At 43.4% G+C, this 26,288-nt stretch overlaps 1 protein-coding gene across 1 annotated transcript in view; it reads left to right on the top strand.

The window, feature by feature from the left end:
* The first annotated feature begins 5,257 nt into the window (after positions 1 to 5,257).
* The window catches only part of VSTM4 (V-set and transmembrane domain containing 4), a 33,769-nt gene continuing 12,738 nt past the window's right edge, over positions 5,258 to 26,288 (top strand). The window contains exons 1-5 of the mRNA XM_035330175.1: positions 5,258 to 5,421; positions 10,687 to 11,085; positions 17,216 to 17,284; positions 18,890 to 18,997; positions 21,757 to 21,790. Of these exons, the coding sequence (XP_035186066.1) occupies positions 5,367 to 5,421; positions 10,687 to 11,085; positions 17,216 to 17,284; positions 18,890 to 18,997; positions 21,757 to 21,790 (665 nt within the window). The 5' untranslated portion in view covers positions 5,258 to 5,366. The remainder of the gene's footprint in view (positions 5,422 to 10,686; positions 11,086 to 17,215; positions 17,285 to 18,889; positions 18,998 to 21,756; positions 21,791 to 26,288) is intronic.

Here is a 26,288-nt window from a genome sequence, read left to right as displayed (position 1 = left end):
AACACAGCATTATTTGCTTACCCTGCTCATACTACTCTTCTCTAAGCATTTGCTAACAACCACAGCCAGAAAGAGGGCACTGAGCTGGAAGGATCACTGCGCTGTCCCAGGAGAGCAATTCTGACACTCTTCCATATGACAAAGAGGTCACAGGATGTCTCTTAGAGTGACAATCCAGAGAAAAGTTATGAACACAAAGCTTGAAATACGCAGCCAGCACAGGCCATGCAGAAAGCACACCCCAGATCCCACGAGGCAGGAGACCTCACAGATAAGCCACGTCGCTGCAGGCTTCAGGGGGTTGTGCTGCCCCAGGCTCAGTCACAACACTTCCTGGGGAGGCAGATCAGCAGAAATGGGCCAGCACAGTGCAGTGACAGGGCAGCTCTGACTGGCCATGCAGTGCTGGAGTCTGTACCCTCTCAAAGCCAGGCAGGCTGGGATGAGCAGGCTCCCAGCAAGCAGCTCAGGGCAAAGCAGTCAGGAATGTTTTAGCTGGGACATGCGCCTAATGAGAATATGGAGCCAGAACATATTACTGTACTGAAAAGGCTTTGAAATCCATCTTAGCGTGACATTTGCTCACCTACTGCCAGAAATAAGGACAGCTAAAAGCTACATTTTAATATATTTGGAGAACAGAGCTGGAAATGTAATAGACTTTTTAACGAGCCTTAAATGACGCTCTTATCTACAGTTATATGAAGCAGAGGCTGTGCCTTTGTGCATGATGATGCACAGTAAGACACAATAAGACTTAATCAGATTTCAACATCTTGCACACATCTAAGGAAGCAGAAAATACAGAGGATGTCTCACACGACAGAGGCTCTTAATACTTGCGAAACATCCCAAAGTCTCATGTCTGGGGGGATTAGTAGTGCCCTGCAAATTGAAATGGCCAAACTTGAAGCAAGAGCTAAGAAAAACATAACAAATCCCCTTTCCTCTTGTGCAGTCCCAAACATAATCATAAAAGTAGTAACAAAAGGAAGTTCCCTGAAGACTAAACAATGTGCTCTCATTTGAAGAAAGAAAATGGAAAAAAAATGCTTAAAAAAGACACAGGAGCTCTTACAGTAGTACCTGTCCTGTTGATGAAGAGCTGGAGCCACAAAACTGTATTTCCCATACTCCAGTCCACAAAGTAGCTAGGGGAAAATACAGGAGTAGAATTTTTAATCCCAAAACATGTTATTCAGCAGCTCTGGACTGTTACAATTCAAAGCTAATTTTGCCCATTAAAGGGATGGGAAAGTCTGGATACAGATCCAAACTCCTTCCATGCTTGGCAACACCGAATCAGTCTGGATTTTATCCATCTCTAATCACTGAACATTCATTTCTAATTAAGATTCCATGGGCCATAGGAGCTACCTGCTGCTGGATCCTTAGCAGACCTTGCTGTAATTGTCTCTCTCCACTGTAAGGTTCAGGCAGGCAGGCAGCATCCTTGCAGAAGGCGTGGGAGGGTTAGAGGCTGCAGCTGCCCCAATCAGTCCAGGTACAGAGGAGAAGTCCAGAGAGACAGAGGTTATCACTAGCGAACTTCATCCATCACTCAACAGAAGCACAACTCCCCGTAACAATCGTGTATGGAAGCCAGCAGTCAGCCCACCCCAGTCCACCTGCACAGACATTTCTCCCAGTGCTACAGCACAGCTGAAACAACCCCGAGTCGTGGCAGATGTTACTACAACCCTGCATGTGCTGAGGTACACACACACAGCTGGTCTGGCCCCCTGAGGCGTGTGATTCCTCGAACACAGCCCCAGGGAGCAGGGGCTCCGGGCTCTGCAGGAAAAGGCAGCTGAGCTGTGTCAGCTGCACCGAAGTGCTGAGCAGGCACTTTCCAGCTCCGAGCAGACCCGTTCTGACAGGAAACCAGGACACGTAGGTACTGCCAAAGCTGAGGAAGCCATATCCTGCAGGGCAGAGGCTCAGCTCTCCTGTGTCAGCACACGTCCAGTGGAGCGAGGGGAGGTGCATGGGCTGACAGCCCTGTGGGTGAGAGAGAGAAAGGGAATTGTACTGCACGCTCATGGGCCTCTGGGATTTCTGGTGCGAGGACTAACTGTGACCCTACCAGGTGGGAGGCATGGACAAGCTGGAAGAAACATTCTAAAAAAGCAGGAGCATCTCAGCTGTTACAAATGGGCTGAAGGGGTGAAAGGTTTTAAGAGTGAAAGAATGCAAAACAAATAATTGCAACCTTTCATCCAGGTTGCCAAAGTATTTTCAGTCCCACCAGCAGCCCTCCCCAATGCAGGCCAAATGAGTTTACAGATCACCCAGCTGCAGCCCAGGAGTTGGGACCCATTTGCATAAAATCATCCAAGAAGATGAGGCCCAACAGTTTGTGTTTCTCCACTGCTCACTAGCCTGACTAGTGCTGTCTGGCCCATGAGTATATCCCAAAACACTGGTAAAGATAGGTTACATGCTGCATTGCCTAGCAAATGCGGCTGGAGATCCAGCTTAGTGGCAAGAGACAGGCCCAAGCACAGGACCTCATGGGTCCTGTTCCTAGCTGTGCAATGGAAAGCTCTCCCTTGGTAAAGAACACACAAGGTCAGCATCACCTGAGCTCATTTATATCATGACAAGTACAAAAGAATTTCAGCCCAAACCACTTCTAAAACTCCTTTCTGAAATTTAAAAGAAACATTCCTGTAAGAATAAAGAACACGTCTCACGCTCTTACGTTACCAAAGGTATTTCAGTGGGGGAGAAACCACCTAAATGATTCTATGCAAAACAGAAAACCCACAACACAGGGAAATGTCAGAAGTACAGAGATCATGAGCTACAGAACAGAAACAAAATGTGGCAGTAAGCTGGCAGGCACACAAGGCTAGAGAAGCCCAGGTGCGCCTCTGACATCTTCTATCTATTTTCTGTCATGGGCAAATACCTCTCAGGAAGCCTTCTCCCCAGCTGATTGATCCAGCTCTGCCCCAGAGCTCGTTAGGGTTCCTGATGCAATTGAAGGAACTGTTTGTGCCACCAGTAACCAGAGTGGTTGCAAAGACACAAATATTGATACCGATTCTCATAGTGCACAGTTAAGCTATCCAGGGCCCAGGCACTCACATGAGAGCTTACTAAGTCCTTACTGATGGCTTTACATTGGTATTTTGTATGCACCCTTAAAAGATTAGCAGACTGAAGGAATCTATGCGAGACATGGCATGCAGCAAATGATTTGGAAAAGAGTAGGCAAAATCAGTCATCCCTGCTTCACCTTTCAATCAGCAGCCCCAGGATTTCCTGAGCTAGAGCTTCAATCAGGACCATCAAATTAAATAATTGCTGGTGCACTTTTTTTAATGTGTGTGTGAATTTGTCTGCTTCTTTATGAATTAGCTTCTCTCTTTGATAGGATGTTCCTTGCCTGAGTTAAAGGAGTAGATTTGAATCTACAGATCTTAATTAGCTCCCCAGGCAGTACATCTTTTAACAACTCTATCTGTTTCCTCAGATCTGCTGATCTGTGCATAACGCAGACCTGGCATTCTCTTGTGAGGACTGTTTGCTGAACAGACACAAAAGTCTGTCCCTGAAGTAAAGGAATTGCCCAATGGTCCGAACAAGCCATGCAGCCATCAAGTCATGTTCCTGCACCTTCTGCTTCCTTCCATGTCTATTAAAGGCAGGGCTCAGCCTCAAAAGGATCAGATGAAGCACATGCTAATTTTTCTGTGATGCATAAAAGCATACATGTATTATCCTGCCTCAGGGATTACTAGGAGAGGGGTGGAGTAGCTATATAGGTACTAATTGCACTATCCATGAAAGCAGGAATGCCAATGTGTTTGTATCATCCACACTTCACACAACATGAATACTGAAATCAGGCATAATCCATCATACCTGCTGGTAGAAGGATTAAGTCCCTGTCTCTGGAGATTTGTGGGTTTTAAAATGATAAATATCATCAAAAGGAGCTAAGGGGAAGGGCAGGGGTAGACTGCTGAGTACCATGTTCCCCAAAAGGCCTTATGCCATGGAGATTGAATGCAGAAGCCATCACAAGATGAAAGTGCTGGATTAAGATAATTAATGAAATGGTCCATCTTATGAGTCTGAACTCTGCCTTTAATAGACATGGAAGGGATGCAGCACTGCAGTATCTCATCTTCTGCCTTCTCAAGGGGCAGATTCTGGACAGACCTTCACAACAAAACCAGTTCGGTTAACTCCCGCCCTCTGATACCAGACAAGGTGGTGACCAGTAACCTTCAGCAAACACTGTTCTCACTGCTTTTAGATTTTTACCAGCCTAAGGCATTCCCAAAGCCTCATCCACTGTGACTGCCATCCTCAGTGAAGTTCAGCCTGGGTTATCAGACTGCACGCAGAAGAGGCTGAGGCAGGGACACATCACTTTCCACCACCACTACTGCCACATTGCCTGGCACAGAGACACCAAGCAACTGGAGAGGATGATGGCAGTAGCAGTGTAAAAGAGCCCAGTGGTGTATTTGGTCAGTGCCCTTGGAGAAATTCACAAAGGGGTTAGGGCAAAGTAAGAAGGGTATCCTTGGAGTGACGCACCTTAAGCTGGTCTATCAGCTTATCAGCCTATTCAGGACTTTTTATGGCAGAGGGTGAATGTCCGTGGTTGGTAGTTGTACTGCTACAGCAGAGAGCAAAACCCTGCCCCCACCAGAGCGCTCTGCGATGTCCCAGCACAGGCACCCACGCAGCCTAAGGCATCTATTCCCGTGCCTGCCCAAGGACCACACCTGCCTGCCAGCCCTCCTCACCCCCAGGCTGCCACCAGCAGAGCCCACAGAAAGGGAGACGGCTGTTATCTGGAATTGCCTGGAAATGCTGCTCCTGCTCCAGCTGAAGAGTGGGCTGTGGGCAGTGGGTGTGAGGACCTGCAAAATGTCAAACACTTCCAGGAAAGCAGAGAGGATAGCACAGCCTGCCCAGCCCTGATACCCTGCCCAGCTGCTGGGCTCTCCTGCTGGAAAGGCTTTCTGTGCTTGGAAAGGGGAGATCGCTTTGCCTCTGCTCAGATCCCTGTCTTTTGGGCAGGGTGTGTGTGCGCAGGGCGGCTGCAGTGATGGCAGATGGAGCAGCCCCCAGCCCTGCCTAGCCCTAGTGCCTCTAGGAGAAAAGAAAGGGGAAGAAGGCGAGAAAAAGAGGAGGGGAGTCGAAGCGGGGGCAGGACGGTGGGAAGCGCAGAGAAATGGGGAGGGAAAGGAGAAAGCGGAAAAAAAGGAGGAGAAAGGGGAGGAGATGAAAGGCGAGGGGAGAAGGGAGGACGGGGCGGGGAGGAGGCAGTCGGCTCGGCACGGAGGGACGGGACCGGACCGGACGGGACGGGACGGGACGGCCCCGGCGCCCCGCGGGCCATGCGGCTGCTGGCCGCGGCTCTGGCCGCCCTGCTGGCCTCGGCCCCGGCCCCAGGTAAGAGGCAGCGGGGGCTCGGTGGTGGGGAGCCGGGAGAGGGGGGCTCGGCGGGCAGGAGCCTGGGCACGGGGATGTGTGCGGCGGGGGGGGGGGGACCGGCCGCCGGCAGCCCCAGCCCCGCCGCCCCCGTTCGGGGGTCCCCATCCCGCTGTGCCTCCCCCGGGGCCGTGGGTGCGGGAGGAAACCCCGCTGCCCACGCAGGAGCCGCTGGAAGTGTTCCCTCGGGAGTTTCAGTCCCAAAGGTGCCTGGATGTCCTAGGCAGCCGGTGGGCATGGGGCCCCCAGGTCGCTTGGTGCTAAGAGCAGCCCCTGCTCCTGCCTGCTTCTCTTCCAAAAAGAAGAGCGCGTCGGGCAGCGCTGGGCTGTGTCCCGCAGCTGCAGCAGAGGACGAGCCCGGCTCCGAACTTCGAGGCGCGGTGAGGGTTGGGAGTGTGGGGAAACCCGGCTGGTTAGAAGGTAACGGGAGTTGGATTTGCACCTCTGCCTCAGCAGGGCAGGAGGTGGCAGAGGTTTGGTGTAAGTTCATCTTCAGTCACTGCAGGAGCTTTCTAAGAGAAGGAGCCTCTGACTTGTGAAAGTTGCAGACGTCCGTTCAACCAAAAGCAGCTGGTTGCTTTTGGTGATCTTCCTAGCCAGATGGTAATTATTTTCATTTAAACAAAGAGCTTCGCTTCTTTCTGGCTCATCTGCTCTTCTTACTTCTTAATTGAAGAGAAATCAAAATAAAGCAGGCTTTGACAGTAACATGGTTTCACAAAACAAACTACAATGCAGATAGAAGCCACCCTGTCTGCTTCTGGTCCCACAAATCCAAGATGAGATGGCAGCTACTGAGATGGCAACCACTGAGATGGCAACTGCTCTTGGCATGCCTCTTCAGTCCCTTGGCTATCAGCAAGGGCTGGGGAAAAACTTCTCCCAGCCCTGAAAGGTGGCTTGTAGACGCTATCCCTCAGCCTCCATGGAAGCAGGGAGAGGGACCTGTAAATAATGCTAAACCCAGATGCTTGCAGCAGTTACAGGAGCAACCCTACTGGTGTGGGATCTCCACCACAGCAGCTGGGACTCTTCACAAGACCACAGCCCCGCTCGAACTGCCCCCCAGACAAAAGGACCCAGCAGTAACTGTTGGTCTTTTCCTGCGGCTCCAGCACAGAGAGTGGGGCCAGCCCTGGCATTGGCAGGTTTCTGGCTGCTGAAACTAGTTCCTTACTCCTGACAGTGCCATAAAAGTGTTTTGGTATGTAATATGGCAGACAAAAGGTCCAAACCTAGCTAATACTTGGGATTGAACTTGTGTGTGTAGGCACAAGTGGGATATTTTGGGGTTAGGATTTTTCAAATCGGGGTGTAGTTTTAGCACTACCCGACAGCCTGGTGAGACATGCAGGTGGAAGGGACCAAAGACACAAGGAGCTAAGACCGAGGATGGGGGCAACTAAATCAGCTGGTTGCAGATGGGAAAGAGAGCTGTGTTTGATGATTAAGCACACTCCAAAGGAATCCTCAAGCCTTTGACTCACTCTCCTCCCTTTTTCTATAAATAGTTTCCCTTTTCAAGCAGAAGCAAGACTAAACTCTTGTGGTGAGCTCCACCTGAGCAGCAACATCGTGCTATACTGGGAAGCCAGGAAAAGAAAACAAGTGATTCTTCACTTGGAGCAGCAATCTGAAGCCTAGAAACTCAGTGCTGTGCTGGCACATAAGCCAGATCTCAAGTTGTGGAGGAGTCTCCTGTCTTGGCACAGAGCCCACTACAAGGATAAACCTCATGTTGGGGCTGGTCCAGCGGCCGCTAGAGACAAGGGAAACATTTCCACTAGCGCCTGGAGGCCCTCACTGAGGCTCGTCCTTCCCACGTGGGAGATAGATGACCTCTCCTCCAGCCATCCACCACTGCTCCTGTTGCAGTGGCAGTGGGAGGATAAAGTTAAACGGACACCATTTTCCTGTTTCACATAAAGCATCACCTCAACCTGGCCAACATAAGAGGAGGTGAGGTCACAGTCACCAGAAAATGTCCAGAGCTCTTCCCTCTGATGCACCTGTAAAGCTGCCCCAGTGAGAGCTGCAGAAGATAAGACACATTTCCACTGCTCAGACAAACCTTCAGGCGACTGGCCCTCTGAAGTAAATGAGCTTTCCTACACAAAGGATGCAAAATTTGATATTTCCTTACAAAAAGGCACATCCCCCAAGGAAAAGCAGAAGCCCTAGGTATAAAATACCGATTTTTGTGTGAGCGTAAGCAGCTAGAAGGGAACCAGAGACTCCACATACAATGCCTCTTTATCTTCTCGCAGAGGCTTCCATCAGCACCATATCTGAATTCCTCAGTATTTTCTCTGGGGTCCTTTTTGGCAATGTGTTCTGCCTAGTTTCGAATTAAGCAATGATTCTTTTGCTTTTTATTTTGGGATAGTATTCCACAATTAATCCTAGCCAGCTTTTTCAAACAAGAAGTTCACATGTCAGGAAAATGACATAATTGTTTTTCTTTACAGCTTTTCATGATATGTTCATAATTTCAGTAGAGAAAGCTCATGCTTTTCATTTACCCAAAACACATTTTTATTATCAATTCCTTAAAAGTTTTATAGCATAAATAATTATGAAAACTCCCAAAAGTGCTGAAATTCCTAAATTTATTTCTTATTTTCTGAGCCTTCAAAATTTTAATCTCCATTTGACAGCAGAGGCAGCCACTTTGTCTTCACATCTGCCTGTAAAGCGCTGAGGCCCTGTAACTCCAGCATGTAGTAAATGAAGTTTCATGCCTGGAAATCTTTGATGGTATTCAGACTTAATTTTAAATTTAAACATCCTGTTCTACTTGTGTGCTATCTATGATCCAAAATAATCTCTTGCTTTGGCACTCACATGAAGTGCACACTCACACAAACATAATGCACACACAAACATAATGCACAGATAATTATATCAATAACCTAGACCATTCTTAACCTTGTTTTCATAAATAAATCTTTGCATCACACTCCTTTTTTTCCTTCACAAAGTGTCTACTTGTACAAAATGTCTACTTCATGGTGTCTACTTGGAAAAAAGCATACCAATCAGTAAAGCTTTCTATTAAAATAACACAAAATAATTATACTACTTATTTTCAGAGGGTTCTTCTCTCAAACAACTGCAATGTAACTTTTTCAATTCAGTGGGATTTACTTAAAGTAAGGTGATACATTTCATCACTCCATTTCACAGCTTCACTGAGACCACAGAAGCAGCATCCCTGCCTTCAGTACTCCTTCAGAAATAGATGGAAATACTTTACTTGCTTATTTTGAGATAAATATATGTTTGTGTTTCAGGAGCTGATGTCAGACAAGGGTCTGCCAAAATGCTCATCCCTTTTGTTAAAATGTTCCTAGCTGATGTGCTAGAAAAGTGTCCAGAAATGAAAAAAATCCTTCTCCCAGAGTTGTAGTTCTCATTAGTTTTCGAGTACAGTATAATCACATAACAGGAAGCTCAATATTCACGTTTTAGAGGACATTTCATGCTTTGCGCAGCGTTTTGCAGGGAGTGCTTTCTCACTGTTAAAATATGCTTCTCTCAGTGGATGCCATCAGACCAGTAGATTACACACCACAAGTAACTTAGGAAACACGTTGCCACAATATACCAAAAAATAGATCAGGTCAAAAATAGATCAGTCTGTGATATGACTACCAAGGACATAATATACGTTGGGAAGGAAATAAAATGGGTGTTGATTCCCATGCCTCAGAAAATCTGTTAAACATAAATCATCAAGGTCAGGAAAGAGAAATCTTGCACTAACGAACAGCTATGGACTTCTTTCAACCTTCACCAATACTGACTATTGTTAGAAATAAAGCAGAGAGACAACTAGTCTAAACTAGGTTCATGATGAAGGACAGGAAAAAAAAAAGAGTCAGAAATGAATGGAAAAATGAAATAACCATTTGCCCCAATATAACCGCATATCACACTTTGTCATGCAAGTAATGTCATGTTAAACTGAATTTGTAGTCAGAAGGAGTAATCTGACAGATTTAATCCAGATGATCATTTGATTATGTCAAGGAGAATACTACTTAAAACAGAGGACACAAGGAACTGTAAATTGAGGAGTTACTCATATCTGAGGAGTTACAGGCATGTAGGGAGGTTAGCAGTCCTTTAGTGACTCATCTAGGGAACAGCAGCATGTCAGGTTTGCAAAAATTATGTCCAAAAGAAAGAAACAGAAGCATACACATTGAAATTATGTGACTATCAAGTCAGCACAAGATTGTGGTAGCATGTGGAAAAACTGAGGACCAAGTAACAAAAGTGGAGCAGAACTTAGTAAAGCTAAGTCATGCACTTGGGGATTAGTAAGAATTTCTTTAATGAACTAGGAACTGAACCACAAATGGCAAAGGAGGGAAAACACTCAAGTGTATCTAAATATAAACTGATACATAATCCCATATGAAAGTATGATGAAAAAGGACAATGGAATTCTGGGTACACAAAGTATTTCTACTCAAACCTGAAATGTACATTGACTATTTCACAGGACATTGGAGAGCTGCTTTTCAGAGCCTGTCTATATAATTCCAGGCACCCATAATAATAATAACAGCAACATTACATTCAAAACCAAAATTTAAGGAGGAACCAATGCACAGAAGGGTTACTAAGGTGAATAGGGAAGTGGAAATACTACTTTACCAGAGGAGACTAACAAAGCTTGGATTCTTTAGCTCAGCAAAGTGCTGATTTGAGAGGCCAGATAATTGCTTTCTACATGGAGTCAGGGTAAAAAGGTACTTAAAGGGTAAAGTTGGCACAGGAGCAAATGGGCACAAACTGGTTATTGAAAAAAGTTAGCTTGGAAATTGTAAGAAGGATGCGAGTCACGGGAAGATGCAAGTCAGCTGGTCATGGAACAGCTTTCCAAAAGATATTCCGGGCTCTTACTCCAAGGCAGTTCTAGACAAGGCTTGTTCAGGGTGATGAAAGATTATGTGATGTTGGGCCTGTGACAACAAAGTGTCTACCTCAGCCCTATCTTATTTATTAGAGAACACAAGAATACTGGAGCAGATTGACTGAATGCCATCCTTAACTTTCACAGAGAGACGGAATATGTGAGGTTCTAGAAGCTCATTGAGTTGCTGCACATGGAACCCACGCTGGTGGTTTACCTGCTGTGGATTTGTACGCTGGGACAGATTATGGTGCTGTTGTGCTGGCAGGGAGGATTCTCACCATCTTTTCTTTCCTTTGCAGATATTTGTGAGGCTTTAAATGTGACAGTCTCTCCAGGTCCGACAGTGCGATACTCCGAGGGAGATAATGCTACACTTTACTGCCACATTTCGCAAAAGAGAAAGACAGACAATTTGCTGGCTGTACGGTGGGTCTTTGCTGTATCACCTACCCAGGAGTATCTGATGATCAAAATGACTAAGTTTGGATCTGTCCAGTATTATGGAAATTATACTCATCATTTCCACAAGCAAAGACTTCGTCTTCTTAAGGAGAAACATGGAACTCTGTACAAATTTCTTATCCTAAGCCTCCAGCAAACAGACCAAGGACACTATATATGCAAAGTGCAGGAAATTGGCAAACACAGGAATAAGTGGACAGCATGGTCAAATGGCACAGCAGCGACTGAAATTAGAGGTGAGAAATCACTGATTTCAGTTCTATCATTTTTCTTGTCCTATGATCTTTCTGTCAAGTTCATCCATAAGACATCTGAAGTTAGGTTATTTTTTTGTGTGTTATCTGTGGATATGAGAAGAAAATCTAATACCCTGCTCCTTTACTTACACATTACAATTTAAACATTATTCAGCCCATAATAAAATGTAAACAAGCGAGATTAGTGTATTTGTAGAAGATGGTCTATTTCCTTTGCCTTTCACCAGAATAGCAGCAATTAAGGTTCTGTTACAGTCAGCTATGGGTCTCTACAACTTTGCCCGTGGGAATAAAGAAATGTCATTATTATTTAAAGACAAAGAGACAGAAACAGAGAGAAATTAACTTATTTTCTAAAGAATATGCAGTGGGTCAGCCAGAAATAGAAGATATTTTAGATCTATGTTTTGCCTCCCTCTTGGTATTTTCATTGCTTTTAATTCTAGTCCAGAAGCAGTTTACAAGTCGCATTTCTAGTATCACTCCTGCACTTTTGTATTTGTAGCCAGAAAGCAGAGCTAGAAAAGCAGCGACCAACCTGGCTTCAGATAAACAAATGACCAGCAACAAGTGAGGGTTTTGAACTGTAGATCTCGACTGGAAAACAGGCCTTCTCTTTGGGTTGGCTCAGCTCAAACGCCACCACACCCACGTGTGGTGAAACTGGATTTAGAGAACAGACTCCTCTGAAGAGCTGGCTGAGCTCAGCAGTTGTGCTGTTAGGGCTAGCTGACAAACAAGCCCCCTGCATGTGGTTTTACATACAGAAAAGTTGATTTCCCACAGAGCCAGCTCTGAAGATAATGCCAAAAATCAAGGGGGACTGCCTGGTCCATAGGTCTGGAAATTCAAGAGGTTTGTCTAGCAATCACAGAAAACATTGTAAGAGGAAATTGTACTTCATGAAGTTTCTGCCATTGTTGTTGATGCTAAATTTACTGTTGTTTTTAGATTGCAAAGGTTATTCCCCTAGCTGAGAAATCCCAGTTCACATTTATCTAATTTTTGTTTTGGGGAAAATGCCCGTAGCTCTTTTCTAAAACCAATTTTGCACTAAGGGGACTCCACTGACTACAAGCTTTTTCAAGATAGATTCAAACACGTTTATGTAGACTTAATTCAAAGCACATTCCCTCAGTGCCAACTTCATTAGTATCATTCAGGTTTCTGTATCACTTTTGGATTATACACACACCAGGGGACAAATGTAACAGTAAAAAATAATCTTTGAGTGCATGATCTCCTCTGGAAAGCTCTCAGGTGTCACTACATGAGCAAAGGTGGAAAAACAATATAATGAGATAAACAGCAGTATCACTTTGACCAGCAATGTTTAAATCTGCCTTGAGAAATTATGGCATTAATATAATACAATTAGCTGATTATTACTAGCAATGATGAAAGATGTTAACAATCCAAAGCTGAAACTCTGGTTGTTTTGGTAGCAAAGGCCATGGGTCAATGTTAAACAACCATAAGAAAATCTTTGTTCTTACTGGTAGTGCAAAATCTGTCCCTCTCCGAAGGCAAGCTCTAAGCTCAAAGCTGGTAACTGTTGTTCTTGCTCTGTCCCATGCCGAGTGACCTTCCACATCTCAGTCAATGATGGGAGCCCCTCAACATGCCACAGGAGGAGGTGGCCAGCACTAAGGTTATTGTGGAAAGAGGACACATTAGGATAAAGGACACAAAATTCATTAGCGTCACAGTTCAAAGAACAGTTGTGTGTTTGGTTTTTGTTGTTGCTTTCACTCTGTTGTTTTTAAATGGGGAGGAGTAAAATTACCAGGGCCCAACATCCCCTGAACTCAGCCATCTTGCATCTCTGGAGATCATTAAATCTTACAAGCACTGACCCCATGTTGGGTGGCTGGAGCCAAGGCACAGTGGTTAGTCTCACAACCACACAGGGATCTGTGCTGAAATGAAACTTTATGGTATGCGTGATTTAGCCCTGCAGACTTCAGGCATTAGCTTGCTTCACGCTCAGCAGTTATTCTTCCCTGCTGTTCCTGCTCTTGGCTAGGAACTGGGACTCCTTCTCCTCTCCCTCTCTCTTCCTCCTTCACCCCTCCAGATTTGGCTAAAAGGAACTGGGAGGAAGGAGGCCTGATCACCCAAACTGCCTCAGCCACCTCTGGGAAGGGGCAAAGCTGGCAAATGATGCAGGGGACAGAAGCTAGGGCTTGAGTCTCAACCTACAAAAACATGGTGGTTCAAATGCTGTGCTGGAGGGGAAGAGGAGGAGAGGCTGAGTGTAACAATGAGGAGGCTTCCACTGGTGGTTGGAAGGGATGGGCAGGGCTGAAGCTTGCAGACCTACAGGTAGGGTGAGGAGGTCAGCACACAATCCCAGAGTCTTAGTCTGCACCTTCATCCCCATCCCAGGCTGTCCTTCACATCAGAGAGCTTAAAACACTGCTTCAAACCTGCTTCAAACACTGACATCCTCTCTTCATGTTTTCCAATGCTTTAGAGAAAAAATGATTAGGATTACTCGAAAGAGGAGAGCTAGAGAGAACCAGGTCTGGTGCAGAGAGACAGTGAAGGAGAAGAGTATTGTTTCAGCTGAGGGAACTATGCTGCCCCGTTGCCTAAGATCATCCGCAGCAGACCAGTAGCTATTTTCAAGAGTGGCACATTGAAGGATAACAACTAGTGCATTTCTTTCACAAAGAACTCGCAAAATAAACCAGAACATAAACGCAAGAAGTACAGAACAAGTACTTCAGGAAAATTAAGGGGAAAAAAAAGGAAGAAGAAAAAAGAGATGAAATCGCATGTAGGATCATTTTTAGGATTTTCCTGTGATAGTGTAATTTCATAAGTCAAGTCAGTAGTTTAAAGTGTTTTCACATTCAGTGAATGATAGAATTTCCTAAATGCCTGTCCTGAAACATATGGATTTATCTGGAGTGTTTGTTTGTTAGAGGAACAACATATTGCAGATAAATGGAAACAGAAGAAAAAGCAATATAAAATATTGATGGACCACCTGTCAAAACTCTTCTCACAAATGTCACTCTGCGTGTTGCATTATTGCACAGGCTATTGATAACTATAATACAGAAGTGTCTCCTTGCTCTTCCTAGCCAAAATCTGGGGTTCAGATTAATTTAGTTATTGCAAAGGAGAAAAATGGGAACTTATCAGTCTGTTCCTTAAGTGCTAAATTAGCTCTTATTTTTCTGATTTTTAGTATTATTTATAAATACATGATCAGGGTGAGGATTTGCAGCTCATGAATTCATCCTTCTCAAACTGTCTGGCCATCTGTATTGCTTTTCTCTGCTTCCAGTGTAACCCAAAGCAGAGCAGGAAACTTGAGATAAGGAAGGAGGGCAGGCCACCTGTAGAGTACACACACTGACAACACTCCATGGGGATCTCAGGCTGACACCCCCAGAAGGAATATCTATTCTAATTCCAAACCTAGGTTAAAAGATCGTGGAATCACAGAACCATGGAACGGCTTGTGTTGGAAGGGACCTTAAAGATCATCTGGTTCTAAACCCTCTGCCAAGGGCAGGGACTAAGATACAAAGAGACAATTGAAAAGTAACAGATCTTTAAATGTCATAGCCACTGTTTTACTGCTAAAAGCCCCTTTACTGGAAACTGACTGCCGTAGATAGCATCAGATAAAACACTGTGATTGGACCAGCCTTGCTACACATGGGAGGGTAGGCAAGGATTTTCAGAGTGGTGATTAAGTCCCCAGTTTCCCCAGTGGTAACACTTGGGCTTTTCAAGGAAGTTTTCTTTCAGACACATTTTGTATTTTATATTATGATCAGTTACACTTTTTATTGCAAAGGGATTTGGTTTTATTGCAGTTAGATCCTGGAAAAAAGAAAAGGAGCAATACAAATTGCCTGAAGTGCATGGATAAACCGTACTGTTTGTGCTTTATCAAATGAGGTAGCAGTGCTCAAACACATCACAGTTGCTGTCTTTTCTAACATTTTGTTCCAGTTAATGTGTCTGCAATTATGCAAATTCAAAACGATATCTTTATGCTAAAGCACCAGATAAATTTCTTACAAACTTGCACATCAGGTGGATGCAGAAATAGGAATTATTTTTGATAACACAGGAAGAGGAGGTCACTGCCTAAGACAGAAAATTGCAGGGGAAATTCAGAAGGAAGAGTCATTCTGCTCAGCAGCTGGAAGAGTCATTCTGCACCTTCAAAATCTAACTTGCACGGCAAGCAGAAAAAAAACAGAGGCAGTTCAATACATAGCCTTTGTCAGCCACAAAGCATAGTTCTATTTCAAGCAAAAGAACTTGATAGATTAAACCTGGGTCTGTAGTATCTAACACTATTAACTTTTGTTCATATTTTGTTATTTGCTAGCAAGTTTGCTAGTGGGAATTTGTGTAGTCCATAAAGAGATTGCAAATGCATTTTTTTGCAACACCATTTTTTACAGATAGACATATTGGAGTTGTGGAAAAACAACAACAACAACAACAGAGTTATAGGCTATAGTTCCTTAATGTTTAATAATGGCAGTTAAAAGATTAGCTATACATCTGGTTTCTCCTCTAGGGGCTGAATAAATTTTTCAGAAACACAGCCTCATCTGATGGGGTTGGAGGGTCCTGCAATTGTTAATTCACTTGTCAACTACAGAAACTTTGTAGTCTTTTAGAAAGCCCAGTTGAAATTTGAAATGCTGCAGTTTGCCCCTTTAGGTGTAATGAATACAAGACAGCAAACAGAATTCACAGGAAGGATATTGTTAAATCCATGTCCTCACATTGTCAAGAAGTGTCTCCCACTCCAGCCATGCAACATATTTACTCCAAGCTAAGGTGGATCTTTTTTTCCTTCCTGTGTTTTCTCATGAAAAGTATATGTTCTTTTCCTGTGTTTGTCTGGTCAGTATTAGCCTAAAACTAAACTAATCATCTTCATTATAGTACTGAATACACCAGAAAACAGTTTGAGGAAAAAAAAGACATCATAAAGATGGTTCTCCCACTGCCTTCCTATCAGAAAACTCAAAAAAGTGAGTAGTCTTCTACAAACAATATGCAGCACGTCCAAACCATCACTGAACAGCTGGGTAACCCCTCCATCCCAGGTACTGCACATGGCTTAGGAAGAGCAGTACATGTTCTAAATGGTTTATGATCCAAGAGAAGAGACTATATGTAGGAGGACAAATAGAGAAAATTAGACAGTCCAACTGAAATCCTAGTGGCATGGACAACAAGTAGAGGTGATCACAACAACGTCTCATTGAGAAGTTTGTGTATCAGAGTTTCCTACAGAAAAGATTCTGAGTTCCATTAAATATTAGTAGCCTGTGCTGTTTCTTAACAGTAAAAATGTTACAAGATAAGGGATTGCAAGATTTCCCCCCCCAGAAAAATAAAAAAAGCCCTTTTTCAGGGAATGTATTCTAAAATATTTGCCAAAAATCTACTCGTGTGATCCTTTCACCCAACAAATCAGTAGACCTGTGAAAAAAAAATGTTCAGGATAAGCTTCCCATCACAACTAAACAGCAGATTTCATTATTCCTGAAAGTATTTCCATATCCACTGAGTTAGCCCCACACATCACATTCCTACAGAACAGGTCTTATTTAATTTCCTTTCTAGTGAGATATTTTTCTGTAATGATTTACACACGAACCTCTCTTGGAGGCAACCTGGAGGACATCACCAGACTCCTTTTCCACTGTAATGATAGCTAGCGTAAGAAATCATGGATTAACATAAGTGAGATCATCTAATCTGATGTCATCAAAATATGTCAGCATGCTTAAACAATCTGGCTGGGAGAGCAGAGAGGGTTTTGAACAGTGGGTGATCCAGCAGTCAGAGCATTTGGATTCTAGTACCAGGTTGTACAGTTGTTATGACACAGCCAGATGAGATTTAATGGAAGACATTTTTAGTAATATTTTATAACTTTAGTAACATTTTATAACTGAAGTGTTTTGTTGAAAGATAACTGTCCTGTGAGATCAAGTAAGACCTTGATGCACCAATGTGTAAGGCAGAACTACATTTACTCCAAGTGATCCCAACACATTCTGCTGTGTATTTTCAATTCTTGTTATGTCCTCTTTGTGTTTTTTTTTTTTTTCAGTGATTTCATCAAAAATTTCTGATGATCCCACTTTCAAGAAAAAACATGAAGCTTGGAAGTTTTTTGAAGGTAAGACACATCTAACTGCTACTGGTTGCATACAAGATGTTAGTTTGGCCAAACTCTACAGTACAACTCAAGTGCCCCCCAACAAGCCCAGTTTTGCACATTCCTGTACAAACCCAGGCCTTGCATCCCACTGACTACAAGGGGTGCTGGCAAAAAGAGAACGGAAGGCTTCAGCTCCACTTTCTTATCTGTTATGGTCAATGGGAAAGTGGCCTATACTTGGCTGATCACGCAACGCAAATGTAAACCCTCATCCAGGAGGGTGCTGAGCATGTCCAAAGAGGTACCAAGCACTGTGCACTCCCACTGGCCTTAGGAACTGCTCACAAACCATGCTCTGCACTGTGAGAGCAGCTTAAAGCTCCCTGGAGTTTCAAGGCAAGCAGTACTTTCTGTGTGTATTAGGGCACATCTGTTCCAAGAGACTGAAATCCAGAAGCTGCACTCAGCTGGGATTCCCTCCTCCTCCTCCCACCCCAACCCAGGACACCAGGGGAGCACCAGCACGACATTTGCAGCCGCTGTGCTGCACTGCCTGACAGGCGACACTGCTCGCTCAATTCTGTGGTGAGCCTTGCTGCTCAAACAACAATTTACAAACTATATTGTTGTACTGTGTATGGGGAGATGTTGTAAATGAAGCACAGAACTGTAGGTCAGGGGTCTGGTTCCAGCAATGCTATTTTCTACAAGAACACTTGACCTCTGAGGCTCTGTTTCCTCTCTGTAAAGTGGGAAAGAAGCCAATATACATCCCTAAGGACATTTCAGTACATTAATGGGTAGAGCATCCTTCAAGTGCCCTTTTTAGAGTTCTAGTAAAAGCAGAAATAAGTCATCAAAGACTTCTCTTACTGAACAAAATACTCTGTCTTGATCTGCTGTGGTAGAAGTGCTGGCCCCTCCAGTGGGAACGTGTTATGGGACCTGACTGGAAGCCGTAAGGGGAGACTGAGGCTGTAGTTTGAAGCATAAAGAAAATGTATGGATAAAAATTTCAAGCCAATGCTGCCACCAAAAAAAACCAAACCAAACCAAACCAAAACAAACCAAAACAAACAAACAAACAAACAAAAACAAAAACAAAAAACAAAAACAAACAAACAAAAAAAACCACACCACTAAACAGCAATCACAGACTTCCTTCCTTCTTCCTCAGCCACTCAGCACTCCCCCATCTCTCCCTACTGCCACTTTTAAAAATTGTTTTCATTACTATATTTTTAAACCAGTACAGCTGTTTGAACTGGGAAATAATCCAACTGAAGTTCTTCTGGTTTTGTTAGCCACACCAAAAACACACACAAACAACCCCCCCCACCACCACCACTACAACAACAACCAAAGAAACCAAACCAGCCTTCTCCTCCCTCCCAGAAGCAAGCCCTCATAAATACACCTATTAGTGCTTACAGAGACTTCACCCAAATTTTAAACTGAGCAGGATGCTGTACGAAAATTTCAAGAATGTTAATTATTTCTGAACTGTTACCTAATTCTTTAGGGTCACGCTCTATTTAGGTCTTGTTGAAATAACATTTTTCTATCTTGTAAGCATGAAATGTGCAGCAGCAACATTGAGCATCACCTGTGCTTGCTTTTCAGATCTGTACGTGTACGCAGTGTTTGTGTGCTCAATAGGAATCATCAGTGTCCTCCTCTTTACACTTGTCATTCTCTGTCAGTCACTTCTGAACAAGAGGAGATCCACAGGTGAGTGAAATGTCATTCTTGCTGGCTGCAAGATCCTTACAAAAGGGGGGTGGGGGGGGAGGAAGGACAATGGAGAAAATGCAGGAAATAAAAATATTTCCTTGCTTTTATTTTAAATTAATTTAAAAAAGATAGGAAAGACTGCTTTATTTCCACCAGAAAAAAATTGATTTTTCTTCCACAGAGTAACTAGAACAAAGGCCTTTTGCTCCCCTTGAATAGCTATTTCACTTTAAATTTGCACTGTACTTTTTCATAACCCTTCAACTTTTCTTAAACATAAATTGGAGGTTGTCAGGACTCTCTCAGTGCAGGCTCTGCTTTCATTTCAGTTTTAAAATGGTATTTTTTGGATACCTCACACTGTGAGAATTAAAATACCAGCATGTTTACCATGCTAGAGGAGAGCGTAAGGACCATCTCTGAACAGAAGCTTTGAAAAAGAGTTTGCTTAGTGATTTGTCCTGCGAATGACAGGAGAGAATCGTGACTTGTTGCCACTTCAGCACTACACACATATCACAAAGGAATGCATGACTCAGATACACAGGGAAGAAGACACGTAAGCCAAAACATAGATGTGTTCAGAAGTCCTTGCCTGACCACAACAGTATTTCAAGCTGTGGCTCTGTTTTCCCGGTAGTGCCCTCAGTAGAGTAACTCCAGGTCTATCTGAACCCAAGAACTGCGCTTGCCAAGAGGAAGAAATAGGATCAATGTTATTCTTCCTACACTGGTAAGTGATGACAAATGCTTAGTGCCAAGGGAGTACCCACACTTAAGTGTGTTGGTCATGGTGAGTCACCCTGAAGCCACAAGCACTAGACACACTGATTTATCCTGTTCTTTTCTCTAGCAGACATTGGGCTAGATTTTGCTTCTGTTTGTATTTATTTACAGTAGCACAAGTGAATGACCGGCTTAGGGAAAAGCTCTTTCCACATCAAGCCAACACAAGTTAATTATAAAAATAATATAGAATAAGCATATACAACGGATAAAAAATAATTTCTTCTGAGCTAAACCCTTTCTTCACTACTCTAATATCTGAAAAATTGCAGTCTTAAACATTTTTTTATTTAGATACACTACCCAGTAAACACTGGCAGCATTAAACTTACGTTTTCAATTGAAATATAGCAGAATAAATCTTAATAGACAGGCACTCGGTATTCAACAGGTTATATCTATCTACAGGCTTTTCACCTAGGGCCACCTGGTCAGAGCATTCTCCCAAAGCAACATTAATCAGCTGAGCATTCAGTTTAGAGGCAGGGAATTAAAACAGCAGTGTTCTCACATTCAGACTGGCACTTCTCCTCCACAAGTGTTATCTTACCTTCTTTCCATCCGTGGTACTCTGTACCACCATCCTGGGCTGGAGTAGGCAGATCCTAGGGTTCAGATGAAAGGAGCCTTCAGCAAAATCCTGAAGCCTGTCATTGAGGAAGGGAGCAGGGCACAGCACAGCAATCTCCAAGAGCTTCACCCTGAGCCTTCAGGCCAGCTCCAGGCACAGCCTCCTTCCACCTTTGGTGTGGTGATTGCCACACCATGTTCCTCAGAGGCCCTCCAAGAGAAGCCTGACTCTGCTCTTCCACTCAGGGAACAGGGTTGTCAGGGGCCCAAGACAACCAAAAGCATCTCCATACCTTACCTGCTGGGTAAATCTCCATCAGGAAAATTGCCATTTGCAGTCACCCCACCCATCATGGGAACAAACCTGAAGCAAAGCATGGGGACACCAACAGCTCTGTCCACTCTCCCATCATCCCCTCTCCAGCTTCCTCCCGCTTCCTCAGCCTGAACACCTTAAGTATTTAAGTCCAAAACATAGCCCATGAGGAGCTGTTCAGCTTCCTTGGAATGGAAAATTTAGTTAAGATCAAATGTGAAAGGTTTCCTGCACAGAGGGGCATAATTTTGTAAGTACACCATTGTCTGGTTTTCAAAGCCTTTTAAATAATGGAGAAAATTAAGATGCAGGGGGTTACCTATGTTACATGACACTTCACACCATGACCCGGGGCTGCTCCCTCTTTTCTTTTAGAGAAATAAAGCAGCTGTAGGTTGACTAGAAGAGCCAAAGCCTCTCCTCCTGCCTGCATCTCTCCATGTGGGACAGCTTGGGCAGAGCCAAGCCACAGAAGTGCATCTTAATAACCCTAGCTCCTGAAAGGCTGCAGGAGGGAAGCTGCCCTTGCTCAGGTCTACTGGTTCAAAGCAGTACGAAGTGGGAGAATTTACACAACTCACACACGCACAGTTAGAGATGGCACTGGCCGGACTGGACCTCCATTCTGATCCCAGGAGGCAGCCCCTGAATGCCTGAGGCTTCCGGCTAGCCTACATTAGGAACAGCAGAGGCTCCTGTGGCTGCATGGTTTATTTCAGGCTTCTGGAAATAAACAGAGGCACCACAAGGGATATAAAAGTCCTCAAAGAAAGATTACTGGCCTGCTGTGCTTTTCCTTAGCAAGATGTCTCTTGTCTGGGTTGACCAGGGCTGACCACTGGAATGTGAGCTGCCCAGCACTTCCACAGCAGATTTTTGCTGTTTGATACATTTCCCTCTCCCTGTCTTTGAACCCGACTACGTCTTAGTTCACAAAATATGGTGATCATTAGTAGCTCTCCCAGTGTGACAACCTGGCTCCTCCACAATCCCAGGAGCTTAGGGTCTACCTGCAGTGTCCAATTGTAATCCATAAACTGTACCAGTGTGAAGCCACATTTTCTTTCTTTCTTTTCTTTAACAGTGAAGCATTACCTGGTGAAATGCCCCCAGAACAGGTAGGAGATCACAATTCTCTTTACTATAACCCAACTCGCCAGTTCTGTTTTGGTTTTGCTGTGTATGCTGAAGATGATAAGTAATGTTTTCCAAAGTGCCTGCATAAAGAGTCCCAAGTCCATGAATCATGGATGTGCTTGAAAGCCAACATCTGCCGTGGCTGACAGGGGAGATCCACCTGTGCTGTCTTGCTGTAGGTCCTGCTTCAGTGAAAAGCCTTTCCATGAGGCTCAGAATTGCTTTCTGGAGAATCCTGTTGGGTTTCCCAACACCTCACCAGATGGTAATGACATAAGCCATCCAGTTTCATAAAGCACACAATGTTACCCAGTAATTCCTGCATAAAGAACCGGGAGTGGGGCTCAGAACCATATTTTCTCGGCCCACAGTCTAATCCTAGCTGAAGACTCCGAGTGATGGGAAAAACTCTACTTCTGCTGCAGTCATTAATCACTGTCTCTTTAAATAACACTGACTATTAACAGTTTTTGATTGTGTGGTAGTATAAAACTGATTTCCAGTGTATGAGCTTCTTGAGATATAAACTGTGCTGGAATTCAGTAAAAGACAGATGACAAAAGTATTTTACAAACAAAGATTAAAGAGGGATGCCTCATAACGCAAAAGAACATCTGTTTCCCAGTTTTCCGTGACATAAAACATGTTTCTGGCCTTGTAGTTTAAATCCAGTATCGCTTGGTATCACAGATACTATTTCTCATAGTATCTTTTTAGCACCAATTCAGTGCCAAGTATAGCATGTCCTAGATCCTAAACTAGTGTAATTTTTGGTGCATTCTCAAGGGATAATCACTGTATTCATTCTAACCCACACTCGGATGTAAGTGAAGTCAAAATAAAGTAACAGAGAGTTCAGGCAAGGTCAGTACAAACTGAAACTTTCATGTTATCCTTGAAAGATCTTTGTTTTGTGACCCTGACCAACCATTGCACCACACCAAAAATTTAGAGACAGCTCAGCAGTTTTCATTTTTCCCTGAATGTTTTTTTCTTTTTCCTCCTTTATTAGCTACTAGGACAAACTTAGAACTAAGGGGAAAAAAAAAAAAAAAAAAAAAAAAAAAGTGGGGGAGGAAATCAAAGGAAATCAAGATTGTTAGAGAACACAAAGATAAGAGAAAAATGAGACTGATTGAAAAGATGACAGTCAAAACTGGTGAAAAAATGGAACATGGCAGTCAGATAAAAAGACTCATTATACTATACAGAATCTGCCTGTCTGGGCAAACCTGATATCGTAGTGATACCACTGAAAATGCTAAACCTGGAAGCTGAATAGCAGGGAGGAAACAAGCCAACATGATTTCTTCACTTTAAAATGGAATCTTAGGAAGTGAAAGAAGTGCATGACTCTATATGGATAAAAAATGTGGCTTAATGTATTTTAGTCCGACAAGGTATGCTAGTGAAAACCCTGATCCTACAAATACATGTCAGAAGTGCACTGACTTCAGGGCTTTAAAATAAGTACCTATAAATGTGTTACCAGTATTATGCTTTCTGCTATGTTTATCAATTAGTACCTTTTATTTTCTACCCTCTACTCAAAACATAAACCATTAATTCCTTTGAACTCGTTAGGACTATCTCTATACTTGCAGTTAAGCAGAATTGATATTAAACATGTTATGATCCACGTCTGATGCAAAACATTTGTTTCCATTCTTGTGCTTCAAGGCATCACAAAATCTGAATGGCAAGTAAACCTTGTATTCTGGCTTATCCAGATGTGCTACTGCTAATAGGTAAACCCACTGAAAGGAAGGAGATGCAGCTGCACAAGCTGGCACCGGGCACGGGTGACTTCTAGCTGAATGCCAGCAGTGCACCAGCAGTGCTATGGTCACACAATGACAGAATTTAGAAGCTTGGAGATGGTTTGAAGTGTTAGGGGATATGAGAAGTATGTGATGACTTCATCCACCTACACTGCAAAACCTGAGAAACCCCATCAGCGTTGCCAGATCAAACTAGAATCTAAAAAGCTTGACCAGATCTCGTTTGAGCACGTCACACAAGGGCTGCATTTCAAACTACCTTCCTTTACCTGCCCATTCCTTTAGAAGTATTTGTTAGCTCATCTTGGAACTTAATTCAAAATGTTCATGCCCCAAACCCAGTGTCTAAATGCCCATTAGGTCAATGTGATGAACAAATTTGCATGAGATTCTTGCCAGTCAAAATGGCTCAGCCTTGCTCAGCTCCAGCTCCCTCAGTGGTATTTCAAACTGAGAGCAGAATCAAGTTTCCAAATTACATTAATAGTCTGGTGTCTGGGAACCGCCAGCACTCCCACTGCAGTAATACCTAAGCATCTTAAAATATTTCATGTCTTGACATCATAATGATGTTTTTACTTAATTGGAAACTGAAGCACAGATTGCTAAGTGATTTGCCCCGGGTCTCACAAAACGGCCTTAGTAGAAAAGAAAATGCCTGAATAGAACAACGTGAAACAAACATTTGGGTTTTGGTTCACTGCTTGACCAACAACAAATAAAGGGGGAAATGAGTTAACCAAAACCCGTTTCTAAAAATAAATAACTAAATAAAAAGTACAGCCATTATGGGTTTTCCAAACCACTTAATTTTCTTTTCTGGGGTTTTCTTTCCTTTAAATATCTTCCTTTTTATTATCTGCCATATTATTAAATCGTTTTGTCAGTTTTCAGATCCAGAAACCCACAGGAGATGTAGCTTTGAAAACAGGACTTTTTTTTTTTTTTTTCCTTTTTTTTTTTTTTTTTTCTTCTTTTTCCTGTCATTTATTTGTTTGTTTTGGCTTGAACACTCCAGTCCTTCAGTGACTGTGCTTCTGGAGAAAAATAATTTGGGTGAAAAAAGAACTCACTTCGCAAAGCTGTCTGTCCCCATGCCTTGGTCCCACACCACCATTCTAACAGTGTAGGAACAAGTTCTGCCAGACCAAACCAGAACCAGGCATCCAGCCCACCCCAGGCACCTTCTTACACAGATCCCCGTTTGGAAAATACCAGCACAGCTCCCAAGCCACTCGCAGTTTTGACACCCCACCCCACAGACCCTTGACAAGAGGGAATAGCTGACCTAGACAACCACAGGAAGAGTCCCACATCATTGACTCTGGTAAGGATAGTAATGCCCACATTGTAGCACTTTGCCCACTCTTGGGACAGTATGCTCCTGAAAGAGCAGCCACTACCTCCAGGGAAAATTGCCCTGGTTGTCAGATGCCTTCCACAGGCTTCCTTTTCCCCAAACTCCTGTCTTTTTCTCGCTCTCTCAAAACTCATCAGATCCTTCAAGAAAGGCACAACGTGACACTGTTAGAACAGAAGCCAGGAGGCTGGAGGAGGAGCTGCAGATAAAAAAGTAACTTTCTTCCTCAACCCAGAACAAGACAGGCTCACAAAGAGACAGTGTTTCAGAGCCAAGGAGTCATTTCTGAGCCTCCTTGTTTGGTTTGAGGAGCTCAGTTGCAGAGACAGCAAGTACAGTTATTTTATCTCCCAGAATCAGTTAACCCTGTATAGGCCTGGCCCTTAAAAGAAAAGCATAAGCCACAAATACAATGTTCTGTAGCTTCACTTTTTCAGTGGCAAAGCAGGAGTAACTAATGCAATGAACTAACACTAAGCCTTTACACATATTGCACCTAAAATAACAATATCAGAACAACAGTATCTTTAAGCTACACGCGTCTTAATGACCAAGAATATAAAAAAAATAAAATAATAATAATAAAAAAAAATCACCTCCCTCCCTTATTCTCTGTCCTTTGCAGTTTGCTCTGTTTGAGTGATGGAGCTGGGCAGGACAGTTTCATTTCCTGCTGGTTTTAAACAATTTAACATTTTGATTTTAATATAGAAACAAATGGTTGTTGTGGGAGAGTTTCACAATCGTGCAGGCACACTTTAAAATCACTTTAATGCAACCCTCAGTTTACATAATTGATGTGATTTATTTATAAATCATGAAAATATTTTACCTCTTAAACACTTTTTTAGAAGTTTGGCAGCAAACCTATGTCTTCAGCTGAATACAAGGAACAAAATTTAGCATAATCAGCAAACCAGAGTTTTTTTTAATCTACTCAAGTGTAAATCCAGAGTGATTTCACCAATGCTAGTGGCATTCATTTGGATTTACAGCTGTGTAAAATGATAATGGCTCCTATTTTGTTACTCTTGTGCAGGCAATAGCTGAGACATCTTAACTTTCATTGAGACTTCAGCCCAATTTGAATATTTAATTCTATTAATAAAAAGAGAGTGTTTCTTTATACAAGAGAACCTAGAGAGGAACAGCATCTTGGGACAAATGATTTAAAATTCAGAGAATTCAATGCCACCAGTGTTACTATCACAGAGCCCCCAGCTGGGTCCCACTGCGTGGTGCAGCTCCTAGGCCAATCCCCACAGCCACCCTGTGCCCTTTCCAAGGCTAGCCCACATCAGGTGCACCCAACAACAACTACTACTTGCCACCCCCCAC

This window comes from Oxyura jamaicensis, chromosome 6, assembly GCF_011077185.1.
Source record: "Oxyura jamaicensis isolate SHBP4307 breed ruddy duck chromosome 6, BPBGC_Ojam_1.0, whole genome shotgun sequence".
Taxonomy (NCBI): domain Eukaryota; kingdom Metazoa; phylum Chordata; class Aves; order Anseriformes; family Anatidae; genus Oxyura; species Oxyura jamaicensis.
The sequence above is the reverse complement of the archived record's forward strand: the minus strand, read 5'-3'. Positions and strand labels throughout refer to the sequence as shown.